At 46.2% G+C, this 15988-nt stretch overlaps 2 protein-coding genes across 5 annotated transcripts in view; one reads left to right on the top strand and one right to left on the bottom strand.

The window, feature by feature from the left end:
- CTNNA2 (catenin alpha 2) overlaps positions 1–15988 on the top strand; it is a 1138501-nt gene that overhangs the window by 780550 nt on the left and 341963 nt on the right. The gene's annotated exons all lie outside the window — the stretch shown is intronic.
- On the bottom strand, positions 7001–9409 carry LRRTM1 (leucine rich repeat transmembrane neuronal 1). 3 transcript variants are annotated; one of them, XM_037807222.1, is made up of 2 exons: positions 9092–9409; positions 7001–8818 (listed from the first exon to the last, which is right to left on the bottom strand). In XM_037807222.1, the coding sequence occupies exon 2, from the start codon at positions 8757–8759 to the stop codon at positions 7191–7193; it is 1569 nt and encodes a 522-aa protein (XP_037663150.1). In that variant the 5' UTR covers positions 8760–8818; positions 9092–9409; the 3' UTR covers positions 7001–7190. The 3 variants fall into 3 exon arrangements, with proteins under 3 accessions (XP_037663150.1, XP_037663148.1, XP_037663149.1); XM_037807220.1 differs by having other exon boundaries at positions 9096–9409; XM_037807221.1 differs by lacking the exon at positions 9092–9409 and adding an exon at positions 8937–9080.

Genomic DNA, 15988 nt, shown 5'->3' with positions numbered 1-15988 from the left:
CCAAGTGATTCCAACGGGCCGCCAAGGCTGAGATGCACTCTCCCAGCTGAGTGAAAGAGAAAGGACATGGCTAGAAAACGAATTATGCTTTTTTTCTCACAAAGCAAGACAAAAAAAAAAAAAAAAAGAAAAAATGGCTTTCCAAAATTACATTGAGAAGGAGCAGACAGCCAACCTGGTAGCTCAGAAAGAAATGACTGAAAAGGATTGATGAGTCCGTGTACCTTCAGACACAGTCTTGCAAATCCTTCCCTCCTCACTCTCTTTTATTCTTTCTTTTTCTCCTCTCACCACCACCACCACCTCAGTCTTCCCCTCTCTTCCTCCTTCTCTCTCTCTCTCTCTCTCTCTCTCTCTCTCATATTTTACTAAAGGACTTTCAACTACTAATTGCAATTGTGGCCACTTAACCCACAATAGGGTTAGAGATTTTAGGAGCTCTGTAGGAATATTTTCCATTTCTCCACCCCCAGTGGCTTTCTTCAGTTTTTCTCATTGGACCTGCTTCATAGCACATCCCTGCATCTCACGTGTGGGTGAGTGTGAGTGTGAGTGTTTGTCCTCTCTAGGATTTCCTTTCAGCTCTTCCTGCACATTCTAAAAAGCCCTTTTTCCCACCCACACGTCTGAGCTTTGTCATCTCTGTTTTCCAGCTTCCCTATCTGCCTCTCTGAAGACCCTGTCTCCCCGTGGTATTTTGTCTTTATCTACCCTTTCTCATTCATATGCAGGCAAGCCTTGATGAATCAGAATGCCTGGGGAATGGGAGTTCTGGAGAAATTTTAATTTTCTGGTTATGTGATGCGAGCTAGAGAGCTACTTTTGTTTCATGTTTCACTGTTGGGGAAAACTATAAAATAGAAGCACAGAACTGGAAAGGTTCTTCAAGCATACCTGGATGAATGCTTCTAAATGATTTCACGATGACCACAAGGCACGTGGTAACAGCACTAGGACTAGAGACCAAATCTCCCGATTTCTAGGCCCTATTTCTCCAAGGAGTGGCAGACTCACAGCCCTAGGTTGACCTGGCCCGTGGAGGTGTTTTGAGTAACCAGGACCACTCAAACGTGAACTGCATTCTCTAAAGCAAAGTCTCCATTTTTCTCATAATGTCAAATGCCCATGAACTGCATTGATCTGTGTTGCTGCCTGGCCCCAAATGCATTTTAGTTTGTGATAACTGCATTCTCTAGGCCATCCTCTTTCTGAGGTCTGAGATCACTTCCCTGATTGGTACATCCATTCTGTTCACCAGACTGAGCACATAGATCTAAGGAATGGAGGCTCCTTCCAGGCTTGGTTGAAGTGGGATGTTCAGACTCCAGAACAGCTCCTGGATGGAACATCATGTTTCTCGTTTTCCTTCTTGGTGATTAAATCTCCACTGCTAACTTGATTTGTTATCTTCTTTTTCCTGTTTTCTAAATGAGGTATCACTGACGAAAAAGTGGGTCAATCGAGTGTTCTGAGTAGTGTTGTCCCAGTTAATTTAAATATTGCCATATGCTCTTTGAGAAGCATGTGCTAACACAACAGGTCCTTTGCCTGACTGGCAACCAGCCTGAGGGTTTTAAATTTGGGCATCCAGTCCTGTGACTAAAAGGCAATAGATCCAGGTGAACCAAAACCTAATTCATTGGAGTGGTCCCACCCCGAAAAAGTTGGAGCACAGAATGGCGGTATGCACAGCCTCCTTACTTTTCATCGTGCAGCAGTGTTCCTTAACCTCAGCACTCTTGACATTTTGTGCCGAATAATACTTTGGGTAGGTTGCTGTCCCGTGCATTGTAGGATACTTAGAAGCATCCATGGCTTCCATCCACTAGATGTCAGTGGCAATACTCCCTTCCAGGCATGACAATCAAAAGTGTCTCCAGATATTACCAAATGTCCACAGGGTGGCAAATTTGTCCCTAGTTGCAAACCACTTCCACAGAGACAGAGTCCATTTGATCACCACATTTATCCAAATGTGGATAAATTCCCAACACTAACATATGGATACTAATGCTTTACCCTCTGAGTTTAAAATACTCTGGCAAGAGGTTGGACTGGATGATCATTGGCCATCTCTGCTCCTGGAGGCCCACAAGAGGCCCTCTCTGTTGGTGGAGACCTCAATTCCCCAATTAACAGGGCCTGGAGCATGAAGTTGTAGACAGAATTCTTGAATTTGAGCATTGCACCAACAAGAATGCCAAGAGCATGTACTCTATGCAAATCTAGTCTTTGGCTCTTTGCTGGGTGAAGAAGTGGTGAGGGCAACCATCCAAGGAAAGAAGATACAGGGTGGAGTGAAAAGGCCAACACACTGAATCCCAGTGCTCCCACTTACTAACTGGGTGGCTTTGCACCAATACTTGACCTCTCTGAGCCCTGGTTTCCTCATCTCAAGACAAGGTTCTCAAAGAATGAGATCCAGGTTAAGACATCCGTACAAAGTAGCCACTCAGCAAATTTTATTTTCCATTGCATTTTCATCTCGGACTAAACCTTAAAGATGCAACAGCCAGGCCTTTGACTTTGGCCAAAAAAAAAAAAAAAATTAACTAAACTAAAGGCCTTCATAATTCATGTCCTACTGAGGAAGCCCAGGAGATGGCGCCCAACCAGGAATAAGAATTTTGTCTCCTGAATCCCTAGAAAAAAGTACAGCATATATTTTTAAATGGGGTAATATGTGTTTTGTAACCCTGGGGTGGAACATGCTCTTAAAAGAATGCATTACCATTTTCTGGCTCTTAGCACTAGACAGCAGGAACACCCTCTCCCATGGCACAAGGAACCCAAAAGATCACCCAGCCTGCAAAGCATCTACTAACTTATTCACAAATGCCGGAAAATACCAGTTGGCCACATCAGTCATGCGCTCCTTAATTGTGAATAATTTTCATCTGAACCTTTCTTTAGAAAAGGTTTGATCATGGAAGAAGAAAGTATGAGGGTAATTAATACTGTAGGGTAGATCTGTAACGTGTTTGTATGTGTGTGTACGTGTATATATATGGTGCTTTATATATATATATATATATATATATATATATATATATATATATATCTGTGTGTATGTGTGTTTGTGAATATATCCCTGAACTACTGTCAAAATGTCTTTTAGGAGCCTATTTAATGAGTCCATTCCAGCTAATTCCTTGTTATTTGGCATTCTGTTAATGACAAACACAAATCAACCAACATAACCATCCTTCTGGAGGAGATAATTGATGCTTATTTTGGCTACACTGAAACTTTACGACTCCTGTTATCCAAAACACATATAAATTCTGGTCTTTCAAAAAAGTTCCCCTTGAGAGGGGTCTCTGGTGCCTTCCATTTTACTGAAATATTATACACCGGTGTCTCTTTGTATATGACCATACCTGATAAGAGAATAGGTGGTAAATTTGCTGACCAGTCGATTATTATAACCCAGAATGGCAGGCAGCCTCGAATCCTTGCAGTGATCTGTGTGCAGTTGCTTAGGAAACTTGGGAGAAATAACAAGTGGCGTTTGCCCTTCTAATTACTTACACGTACTCATAAATGTGTTGTTGATGCTAAGTCATACCAAATGTCTGCCTTCCTAAAAGCTGGGAAGAAAGGTAAGCAACTCTTATAGTTTGAGGAACTTGGGAGAAAAATGAAGGGAAAAAAAAAAAAACAACAAAAGCCAGGTTTTAAACAATGTTTTCTCCTACTGAAGTAATCTTTTCTTTCTGATGGCAGCTTTGCAGTCTTGGAAGCCTGGGGCACATCATGGGGCCTTATGGTTGGGAATACAGGGACAGCAGGGTCTCTAAGTGCAGCCCAAAGGATGGATTTCACGGAATCTGCATCCTCTGGCACAACCTAAACCCGACCGGGCTGGTGTGAGGGTGTCATTTGTCATTTGAAAAGACTTTTTTTTTTCCTATATAAATATTCGAAAAACCTCAGGACCATTGCTGAACTTGATTCAGCTGGGAAGGTACTGGAAACGGAGGGTTAACCCATCACCCTGCCCAGACAGAGACAAGACTTGTGGCCTCAAGTTCTTTTCAGATCGCACAGGATAATGAGATTAGCAGCACCCTCTGTGGGGAGAACAATTCCAAAAAAAGGTGCTTCACCTTTAAAAATCAGACTCCCTTTTCACTGCTCAGTAGTTTGCTTGGAGGGGTCAGACAAGTTTCTAAAAGATTAATTAATTTGAGAAGGAAAAGATTTCAAGTGTCACAAACCCTTAGTTAAAACGACCACTTCCCTTATTTTTGCATTCTTCCTCTTCCTGCCATTCTCCAAAGCAAGAGGCAAGAGAACATGAAATGATGTGAGTGAAATTCCTCTGGTTGTGGAGAAATCATATTTGCTTGCCTGTACAGACACCCAGTGCAGAAGCAAACAGACACATACAAAGTGAGAACTCAGCTTTCTTTGGACCTCATTTGCTCTCAAGGTCTCACATTGCAGATTCCTCATTACCAGCATCTTTCATTAGATTTCTACGGAGTTATGTCTCTTCTAGGTGTGTGGTGCTTACTTGTATGGTGTAGGGGATGGGGGCAGCATAAAACAAAGCATGATTATCCAATCTCTCATTTTCTCATGGCCACATTTTTAAAAAGAAAGAAAGAAAAAGTCTTTGGGGATAGGAGATCAGCTCCATACTTTCCAAGACCCGTGTTTCTAGGGGGAAGAGGGGAGCCAGTGGTTTTGATGTTTGCCAGTAAAGCTTTGCTTCTGGAAGCCTTCTCTCTAAGCACACCAGCAGAGTCCTTACCTCCCCAAGCCAAAGCTGCTTTTGACACAGGATTGCAGTAGCCCTCCTATGAGAAAGTTATATTTAGGGAATCTAAGGAGCCCTCTTTCAATTGCCACATTTTGGGAATTTTTCCATAAAAGGCATACCATTCTTCTAGAGGACGACTCTTAGTGAGGTTTAATTATAGACATGAGGCACAGCCCTAGGGTAACCTATTCATGCTACCTCTGCCCTGAGTGGCATGCAATTGAAAATGCTGACCCCCCACATGATCATGCTTAGATGAAATCCAAAAACCCCTCATCAAAGTTATCAAACAAGGGACCCCTCTCCTAGCACGTTAACAGTCTGAATGGTGTCATGCTTTAATTACAAAGCAGAATGAAGTTTCCTGGTCAGGAAGAATGAACTGGTGTGTGTGTGTGTGTGTGTGTGTGTGTGTGTGTGTTTCAAAGAAGCTGTATCCCTAGGCTGGACATCTTTCAAAACTATTTCTCTTGAAAAAGTCACTTAAAAACAATCTTTTTAGGTGTATTCATCTCTCCATAGGTAGAAGTGAAACCAAGCACCAATCTTCAGCTTAAGTAAACCTCCTGGTGATGCTATTCTGCATTTCAAAGAATTGATTTTGTCTCTTTAGGTTGGTGGGCTGGAGGTATTTGCATTTTAGGGGGTAGGTGGGGTCTGCCCCTCCCCCCCATCCCTCTTCCAGTTTTTTGGACTTGTCTCTTAAAAAAAAAAAAAAAAAGAAAACCCAAAAAGATGCCACTGTCTAGTATCATTTAGAGGGGAGGGCACCTGAGTTTGAGAAAGACTTTGGATATAGACAACATTGCTTCTTCAGTTATCACCATCTGCTACCCATGACAATTCATTTCAGTCATATATTTGCTTAATTGTTAGCTGGTGAGAGATCCCCCACCCCATCCAATGTACACTTCCCTCTCCCCCTCCCCCTTTCCCTTCACTCTCACCCACCAACTGCTACTACCACCTCCTCACCCCTTAGGCTAGTTCAATACATCACCTAATTCTTAACGATGGACCTGGAAACCTATAAGGGTGAGAAGGGGCAATCGCTGATCCTGACCCCAAACAAGGTAAAAACAAATAAACAAACAAAAATACGGGAGGTAGGCAGTACACAAAAGGGCAATCTCCCGATGTGACAGCTTTTCTGTCCTGGGTTAACAGACGCACACTGGTCTTTATCATCCCACCTCACTACTATGCAAACACAGGATCAAATGATCCTCCTCCACCCCACCCCCACCCCTGGCTTCTGGTTCTTATCTGTCCCTTCTCTCTGGCTGCAAGTCATTATCCCCGAGGCATTTCTCCCGAGATAGGATTTCCTCGCCGTTCCCCATAGTAACTAGGAGTGTGCTGTCACAGCTCAAAGCTCAAGCATACTGCAGTTTTAGCAATGTGCTGCAGAAGTACAGCTTTCAGCACAGAACATTTGGATTCTGCCTCGCTGCCCTTATCCGGGTCTACAGAGCAGGAGATGAGGGACTCTCTTTAACACACACGAGAAGGGCTATGAAAAAAGGGCACCAATGCTACTAAGTTTGGGGAGTCAAAGGCAGAGGAGAATTATGAGCAAGTGGCATTGGAGTGAGATTTTGAATTGATTTGAAAGATGGTTACGTTAAGTGCAAAAGTGTTTCTTGCTCGCAGGGCAGACAGTCTGGCACTGCCTTTTAAAAGCCATTTGCGATGACTTCTGCCTTAAAAACTGAGCAGTGCTGCCCAGCCCTCATTCCCATTTCATTTGCTTTGAAGTGGTTAGATTGCATCGCCTCCACTCCCTAAAAATAATATACAGGGTCTTGCTATTTTTTTTTTTTTTTCAGTCCTTACTCTTACTCTTAAAGAACCTGAATGGTGACAGTGATGAGCTTTGTTTGCCCTTTTTAAAATTTCAAATTGAATCTGACTACTTTACTGCTGAATTTTCCCTCTGGCCACGGAATACCCCCAGGGAAGGAAATCTTTAACTGTTGCTTCTCTTGTAACACAGGTAACACAATTCATTTAGGTTACACCAGTCTGTAAAAACTGTAAATGCTATTTTATTTTAAACATTTTAGTTTACAAAAAAAAAAAAAAAAATCAATGACTGGTACCTTTTTTAACACTCAGATTCCTGAATATGGGCCGATCTTCAAAGGGAGGAAGGAGTTCTCATATGAAATTTAAGATAGACTGTCCTGAAGATTGTGGGGTGGGGTTTTGTTGTGTTTTATTTCGGTTTTGTTTTTTTGTTTGTTTGTTTGTTTTTTAAGACACAATAAAGCTAAAATGTCAAGTCTCTGGGAGAGATCCCCTTAGAGTTTCAGTCAGGAGGATGGGAGCACAAACAACGAGACCCAGCCTGGCGCCAGTCGGCCGGCTCCGGCGGTCCAGGCGTATTTGGTAGCGCAGGGATGGAGAGCCACTGGGACAATCACACCTCACATTCCCTCGCGGGCTGCTGGTGACAGGTACAGGAGCCGTACTCGTTGATAATCACCAGGGCTCCCTCAATGTGGTTCGGTTTGTAATCAACGTAGTATTCCTGGGCAGACATGGCAGCCATCTGATGCATGGTCTGTTTCTGCTTTTGCTTCCTGCGCTGCGTGACAAAACACTGTCTGAGCTGTCTGAGGCTGGCTGGGAAACACTTCCAGGACACGTAGAGCACCAGGACCACGATGAGGAAGGAGAAGATGAGGGCCATGGTGCCCGTGACCACTTTGTGGATCTGCACGGCGTTTTCGGCGTGCTCGCCGCTGGGGAGAGCCACAGTGGTGGGTTCCAGAGTGCCATCGAGCTGCCCCTCCCGGCCGTCCGCGAGCGTGGTGACCGGGCTGGCGGGGTCCCCATGGTCACTGCGGTTGGTGACGGCCGAGAGCAGGTGGCCGCTGGTCGGCTCGGCCCCGTCCTCGCACAGGTGGAAGGCGTACACGGCGTCCAGGACGTCCTCGCCCTGCGCGTATTCGGGGCTGGCGCACTGCAAGTTGCCATCGTAGCGCCCCTGGAAGTTGCTGAGCCACGAGGCCAGGGCGCACACGTTGCGCCCGCAGTCCCACAGGTTCCCGGCCAGGGTGATGCTCGTCAGGGACTTCCAGGAGTTGAGGATCCGGGGCTCGATGTAGGTGAGGCGGTTGGAGTCCAGCTGCAGGGACTGCAGGTGCGGCACGGTCTCGAACACATGGGGCTCCATGTACTCGATCTCGTTGCCCGACAGGTCCATTTTCTCCAGGTTCCAAACCCAGTCCAGCGAGCTGACCACAATAGCCACCTTGTTTCTCCGCAGGGTGAGCGAGTGCAGGGAGATGAGGCGGGGGAAGTGGGCGAAGTTCACCTTGACCAAGTCGTTGTGCTCCAGGTGCAGCTCGGTGAGCTTGAACAAGCCGGCGAAGGAGTTGCGCGCCAGGCTCTTGAGCTGATTGTATCCAATGTCGAGAAACTTGAGGCTGCGGCAGTCCTGGAAGATGCGCACGGGCACGAACTGGATGGCGTTGGCCCGCATGTGCAGCGTGGTGAGCTTCCGCAGCCCGTGGAAGAGGTCGGGCGCCAGCGCCTGCAGCTTGTTGTAGGAGAGGTCCACGCTGCGCAGGTTGGGCATGGGCCGGAAGGTGGTGTTGGCCAGTTGGGTGATCTGGTTGGAACTCAGCGTGAGTTCCTTAACTCGGCGCAGTTTCTGAAAGGCGTCCCCCTGCACCGAGCAGATGTGATTGTGATCCAGATAGAGCCACGTGAGCTGCATTAACCCCGTGAACTGGCCGGCGCGCAGCTCGGAGAGGCTGTTGTAGCGCAGGGACAAGCCCAGCAGGCCGGACAGGTTGTGCGGCGCCTCGGTGAGGTTGAGCGCCTCGCAGTACAGCAGCCGCCCCTCGCACCGGCACAGCTGCGGGCACCCGCTGGGGGCGGCGGGCAGCATCTGAAAGCAGGCCCCCAGCAGACACAAGACCACCCCCGAGGGCCTCCTCAGCAGCCAGTATAGACAGAGACCGAACAGCAGGAAATCCATTAGCGAGAATCTTTCCAGAGAGGCTGGAGAATGTCCATTGGAAGCGCCCGGTCAGAAATCTACATCATATTTTATTCCGAGGGAGGGGAGAGCGGGGGAGGGGGAGAAAAGGGCAACAATCAAATAAATATAGAGAAATAAAGAAGGACCCTCCCCTCCCCAAACCCACACGTTCACCTCTAAGCATGCAGAAAGCTGGGCGGCATGGAAAGTTCACAGCCACGGAAAGATCAAAGAGATGGTGATTTGGTCCATGTTAGATGCTGCAGCAAAGAAAAGGGAGGAAAAAAAAAAAAATCTTCGGGAAAGAATTTAATTAAAAAGTGTCTTACCCACCCTTTTCCAGAGAGTGACAACCTCCATTCAGCTGCTCCCTTTGTGTGCGGGCTAATTATATGCAGGGCGAGAGAAGACCCCTCTGTGTTTCCGAGGCAGCCCCGGCCCGCGGCCGGCGGATCTGGCAGGCGCACAATGTCTCACTTTGCTGCTTGGCTCGGGGCTGCAAGGGCGGCCGGCGAGGCGGGGAGGCGACTTCTAGGACCCGCAAGTTTCCCAACTACGTGCCGGAGCCCCGGCTTTGCCTTCGTGCCGCCGTCCTTTTCCCTCTGCAGTTCGGACTGTGACGTTGTGGGGAGGGGAAAAAAAAAAAAAAAAAAAAAATCACCACCACCGCCACCACCAGCAACAACAGAAGAAAACCCTCCAAACTCGGGGCTCGCGACTCCCCAGGATCTGACAGTCTGGTTAATGTCCGTCATCGGAGACGACCGCTGCCCGGCGCCACCTCTCCCTCGGCGGAGACCGCCTGCCATTCGCGCCCGGGGCGGCTGCGGAGGGCGCGCTCGCTCATGCTCTGCGGGCGGCGGCGCGGGGAGCGGGGCGCGGGGAGCGGCGCCCCGGCTGACTCCGCCGGGCAGTGTGCGGCGCGAGCCTGCACTGGCACCCGCTGCTCACTGAGTGTCGTAAGCTGCTCACGATTGCACGTCCTCCCCGAGCACCTCAGACATGGGCAGATTGAAAAGGGGTGGGCATAAAACCAACATTTTACCGAACCACTAAAGTAATGTATGTTCTTTGATGAAATGGAAGACACTTGCGGCTTTTTTTTTTTGGTCCACATTAAAAAAAAAAAAAGGTGGGGGGAGGGGAGGGGATGGTGGGGGTGGTGGGAGCAGGGGTAGCATCGTTAACGACAAGATATTTCCAAGTGGGAAAATGAATACTCTGTTCTCTCTCCCTTCCCTTTTGAGGATTTTTTTTCCTCCCCTTTCAAGCTTTTTTACACGTAAGAGAGACGTAGGAATCTATCTGTAGAGAAATCAACATTTGGTCCTTTGCTTTGGAAAGGGAACCTGAGAGGACTCAGAGGAAAGGTGATGATTTGGGGGCTTGGCTGAGTGTGTGTGTGTTTCCCCACTCCCCTCGTGGGCACCGGAGTTCTGCAGTCAGTCACCCCTTTTGGTGGTGGATGGGGGAATGCTTTCCAAAGCCAGTCGATTGGGGAGTCATCCCAGTCCCGCTGGCGTGAGACCGTGTGTGGCAGTAACGGATGCCTGTGTGTAGTATGCTGGCCTGAGATCTTGCTGGGGCTTTATCGGCCTCCACAGACATCTCTGGGGTCCCCAGTGGTGCATTAAAGGCTGTGCTGTAGGGCATGAAGAGGGCCGACTCTGACACGTGCTGCTCCTGAGAATGACCCCGCCCAGGAGTGCACCGCACTCCCGGGGAAGTGCTGGAGAATGCATGGGAAAGGGCAGGTTAGCCATTGTGAAGCCTACGCCCCTTCATACACACACCTCTAAGCTTTGAGATTGTACTGAATTGGGCTCCTTTTCCTCCAAGTATGAAGAGAAGGCTATGCCTGACTGTTTCCTTTCACAATCATTTATAGTTAGGGGTTCTTGTGGTGAGCTGCCAGTTTCATTCAGCTGGTCCAGAAAGGGTCTGCACTGCTATTGGCAGGGACCTGTTGGTCATCTGTGAAAAGGAGAAGAAGAAAGGATCCTCAAAGCTGGGGGAGAAACCCTGCTGCGAAGTGAGTGTGGTCAAGCCTGCTTTCTTGATAAAGATGCCAGAGGAGGTGATGGGGAGAATCAAATGTGAACCCCCTCTCCCCTCTTTGAATACCCATCAGTTCTGCCTCTCTGGAACTGAAGATGAGTGTGCATTATCTGCAGTGCTACTCACTTTGATAGAAATGAGGGTGGGTTAACAGAACTCCCAGATTGGATCGACTTTGAACAAGTAACTAGATTGTTCCTCGGCATCCAAGCTGAAGAGGCCAACCGATGAAATCATTCACCAAAGGCTGGTGGTACTTTTCAGGAAAAGTCATATGAACAAGGGCATGAATCATTCCATTTTATATTCATCTGAGCTCTGTCCTGGTCATTCTTCTCTGAGATGCCTTATTTAGTTGGAAGGGACACAACTCTGAAATGTCCTAGACATCACATGCTGTCTTAGGAGCTAGAAGAGACATTAGAAAATCAACCCCCTTAATTTTGTACATGATGAAACTGAGGCCACGAGACTCAGAGGATTATCCAAGGTCACATAACTCGTTACTGGCACGGATGGGTTTTCTGCTGTCCCGCCTTTACGTGGTGTCCCTCCTTTGCCATTCTTGATGGTTGGCCCTCCATCCCTCTCGTCTCCCATCTAACTCTGGACCCGGCACCTGCAGGTTTCGTCTTGGCTCCTCCAAGGTGCTGCAGAACACGTTAACACACAAGCAATTTCACCATCAAGTGGTTTCGCTTCTTGCCAAGACAATTAATCTGGACAGCAGGCAGGCTGATTGAGCCATAAACTCTCAAGTTCAGGGGGTGGGAGACAGAGAGGGGTACTGTGAGCACAAGCCACCCAGTCCCCATGGCTGCTAGGAAGAAAATCCTCTCAATGCAGGCAGCTTGGCAAGGTGCTGGCAGAGGCTGCCAAATGGGCAAAGAGAGGTCCCACTTTGGATGTCATTTGATTTGTAGAGCTGGTACAAAGAGGCAGGAAAGAGTTGAGTGTTGGGAAGAAGGGAAGAGAATAAAATTAAATTTGCTGCATTTATATGTGAGTTTTCTTCTAAATATGCTACCCAAATCTTAGAAGATCTTTCTAGGCTGTAATTAAGAGGATATATATATATATATATATAATTATTATCCTGCAAATCATTTCATCTGGATGATATCTTTAAACCTTTCCCACCTCTAATGTGGCAAGTTTGCATCTTTTCTACAGTTTTAAACCCCTTGGCAGAATTGTATACATTAACAGATTGAAATGAGCTTTATTGAAATTTATCTATTCTAAGTCATCTAAGTTGCAGAATCCCAATTTATTATGTATTTAAAGCATACCAGCACTGATTAAATCAATGCAAATTAGGTTAAATAAGAACAACATGAATCAAGTGTTTCAGCAAAGTTGAGTCGAGAAACGACAACTTTTGAGTCAGCGCAGCAAGTAGATATGGGTGTTTTTCACGAGTTTTAATTTCATGCTCCTAAGTGCCCAAGATGCTAAAAAGGGAAGGAAAAATATGCGCCTATCTAAAGTTCTCTTTCCTCTTGTTTTTTTCACGCTTACCTCTTTACCTGTCTTGTGAGGACACCTGGTTCACCAGGTTATAACGTGACTATGAGGTATATTTGATCAATCTCTTCTTCTGGCTAACCACAAATATCTGTTGGGCAATGTCTTCTCCGTCAGTGTTGGATGTTTGATGAGAGATACTTTACATGCTTTGGAAACACCCTTGACATTTCCAGGGTTTGTCTGGGGAAGGAGTTTGAGCCCATCTGGCAATTCTAGCAGTTGAGCATCAAGAACTGCACCCAAAACCCGAAGCCATCATGAGACTGGCAGCTGTGCTCACATGCCCAGTCTAGGGTCAGAAAGGAGAGGAATGAGAATCCAGAAAATGTAGATTCAGCAAATGGGAAGGAAGTCTAGGGTACTTGAGATGTGAGTCTGATTGTCGAAACCCAATCTGGAACACTTAGGAAATACGGAAATAGAAGTGGGATGCTCATGGAGCAAGCTTGGGGGACAGCCAGAGAGGCCAGAGTGTAGCTTGGAGGAGGGGAGGTGAAGAATTCCTTCTCTCCTCAACCTTACAAATTAACCTCTGCAAATAAATCCACCTCCTTTTTTCTTTTTACTTCATATTGTGACAGGGTCATGTGCAATTATTTTTTAATATGTCACCCATCTCCCTTTTCATTTCAACTGAAAACCAACTCCAATTTATTTGTTTTAGTCAACATAGTTTGAATCAAGAAGTGCAGTTGGAAACAGTCTTAAATGAAGACACATTCTGGGGATTGGCTTTTCATTAGTAGTCTTGGTCAGTATTCAAAAAAAAAAAAGAAATTTGAGTGGTAATTTTAATGTTCTGTCATCACTAGCACCAGCCTAGACCTTGATCTTTATGCTGTTGTCTTTAATTTTCAGTAGCAGTGAACTGTGGCTTTTCTTTAAAGGAAACATTTAGAGGAAGTGGGGGGTGGGAGTGGGAGATACAATATCAGAAGGAGAGAATTAACGCTTGTTTCTATGGGCCACACACCATAGAGCTGGCATTTTGCAGAGTGCCTTTGAAGATGCACCTGGAGCCTAAGGGCAAGGGCCAAGGACGGTATACTTCGGAGAATCAAATTAGAAAGGGAAGGATGTTTTTTCTTATAAAAATTTATTCTCCTCTTCAAACAAGGTAGTCATATGGATAACATTAGAACCAAAGAAATGTGAAGACTCATACCCTTCCTCCAGGAATTTTAGGTACAAAATAGAAGCGGACGCTGGAGAAATTCTTGGATAATACTTGTTTACATATTGCTCAGTGCTTGAAATACAAATAACTATAGAATATATAATGAAGAAGTGCTGAGAGATCAAATGGGATCAGTGCTGGAACTTTCTAGAAGTACATAGAGTTGACGAAGTAGTTCAAGGACTCAAGATGTAGGTGCATTGACCAGAGAGGGTTGGACACTGTGACGTCATACATACAAGTAGGAGAACTGGAATGCTTACTTCATGGTGACTAGGTTAATTCCCTAGCACTAGGGGAGAGGAAGGCAGACAAGGGACAAAAGGAATCTCTGAATTGGGGAGAGGAAGCTATCGATGATGGGCATCTTCCAGTGCTGGACTGAAAATGTTAGTGTGGTATATTCTCTTGGTCTCTAAGACTTAACATCATAGGGTCATCTGTGACTCTCATAATAAACCCCTCAGTTTACCGTTAAATTTTCGAGGCCTGTCCTGCTCTCTGGGCCCTTGTCTACAGGTGTTCTCTGTACTGCCATCTGCCATGTGCTCTGATCATGTCTAATTATGCTTAACTGCTGTGCTTATCCTATCTGCAGTGTAGCATTCCTTCATTCTAACTATCCTTCAAGCAGGTGTCATATGTCCTTAAGACCCCTTAACTGATCCCCAGCCTCTCCCTTCTCCCCCCCTTCACTAGATAGGAGTGTGGATGTAACTTCTAATTATGTTTTAGAATGGAAAGTGTACTAGACATCATGGACAGTAGGAGTAGTCACTATCATCTGTAAAATAGGGCTAAGGATGACTATCTTAAAGGATATTTGGTGGAATTAAATGAAAGCATGTATATTGGAGTCTAGCAACTCAAAGTATGAGCCTGAAAGCAGCAGCTTGGGACCTTGTTAGAATCTCAGGCCTCACCCTAGACAGACTGAATCAGATTCTGCATTTTAGTTTGGCCCCTGGTGAATTGTGTGCACATTAAAGTTTGAGGAACATTCTATCAGAGCACTTGCAAATTCTAATCTCAAATAGAAACTCAGGTGTGGAGTAGTGAAAAATGTCATACCACATGTAATATTTGACTGGTCTTTCTCCTCAATTCTTGGGGAACCAAGTTCTGTATCTTTGGAATTTCTTGTGATATTTGAATATTCCTGTGATATCCTCTGAATGTCTTTAGTTCTTTTTGGTGAGCCCAGGACCACACCTAACAGTTCATTTGCTGATGAGACCACAGGAGGGGGCCAACTACACCTGCAGGCTTTGGGTGGGGCTGGTCCCAGCAGAACAACCAACCCTATGATTAGGAGGTTGGAGCTTCCAATCGCATCACATCTCCCCAGCCTCTGGGGATGGAGGGACTGCAGATTGAGTTCAGCCATGCAGACGCTGATTCTATCAATCATGCCTAATAATGAGACCCCATGTAAACTCAGGACTCAGACCCCTCAAGCCCTGACGAGCCTTCATGATTGAGAAGATAACTCTTCACCAAGAAGATGATGTACTCTGACCCCAAGTGGAGAGGACAGACTCTCCCAGAACTTGTCCTATGTGTCTCCTCTTTGGCTTCTTCTTATGTGTATCCTTTTACTACAATAAAATCATAATCATAAGGATAGCACTTTCAGTGAGTTCTGGGAGTCATTCCAGTGCATTACAGAACCTGAGGGATAGAGGTGGGAACCCCCAAAGTTGTAGCCAGTTGGTCAGAAGTGCAGGTGGCCTGGGACCCTGAACTTGTGACTGGTACCTGAGGACAGTCTTAAGAAGGATTGTCCTTAGAGTCAGAATTGAATTAGACTGAGTCACTGCTTTCTTAGCGGGTGGTGGCAGAAGCTGTTATTGGAAGTTGCTGTGGAAGTTTTGATACCTGTATACAAGGTATCATTGTTTCCCTAGTTTTATAGGTGAGGAATGGAAGGGCCAGAAGTATTAAGTGATTGCTCACCACTGGTGGCAGAACTGGGACAAAGCCCCACACATCCTAACTCATGACTTCCCCCTCCTATCAGATTTTAAACACATAGAATGTTGGGGCTACATCCCAATCCCTAGAATTTAGTAGAGCTTTAAACAAAGGTTTGTTTTATAAACGGTACAGCATGAAGTGTAGAGCACCCATAGGCATCTTCTGGCCAGCTTCTTTCTGTGTTACCCCAGGAGATAATGGTGTTCCAACATCTGGCACCAGACTTCCGTGACAGGTCCCCAAAGCCGGCAGACTTGAATGGCTGTTGAGCCAATGGGGCAGCCGGACATGTGGTCCCTTCCACATATATATGCTGTGGACGAGTCAGGACAGCAAGAGGCAAGTAAAGGGGAGTGGCCAAGGTGCATTAGAGCTCTCTTCCCAGAAAAACCATGAAGTTACCTGAGTGCTTATGTTGCTCTTGAGTTTTCCTGTCCCAGACAATCACCTGCTACTATGCATCATGGAAACCTAAGTTTTACCT

This window comes from Choloepus didactylus, chromosome 17 (assembly GCF_015220235.1).
Source record: "Choloepus didactylus isolate mChoDid1 chromosome 17, mChoDid1.pri, whole genome shotgun sequence".
NCBI lineage: Eukaryota > Metazoa > Chordata > Mammalia > Pilosa > Megalonychidae > Choloepus > Choloepus didactylus.
Note: the sequence above shows the minus strand (reverse complement) of the source record. Positions and strands in the feature narration are given on the sequence as shown.

Bases quoted from the DNA above. Each gene is read 5' to 3' on its own strand.
- LRRTM1 (XM_037807222.1), bottom strand. From the start codon at position 8,759: ATGGATTTCCTGCTGTTCGGTCTCTGTCTATACTGGCTGCTGAGGAGG.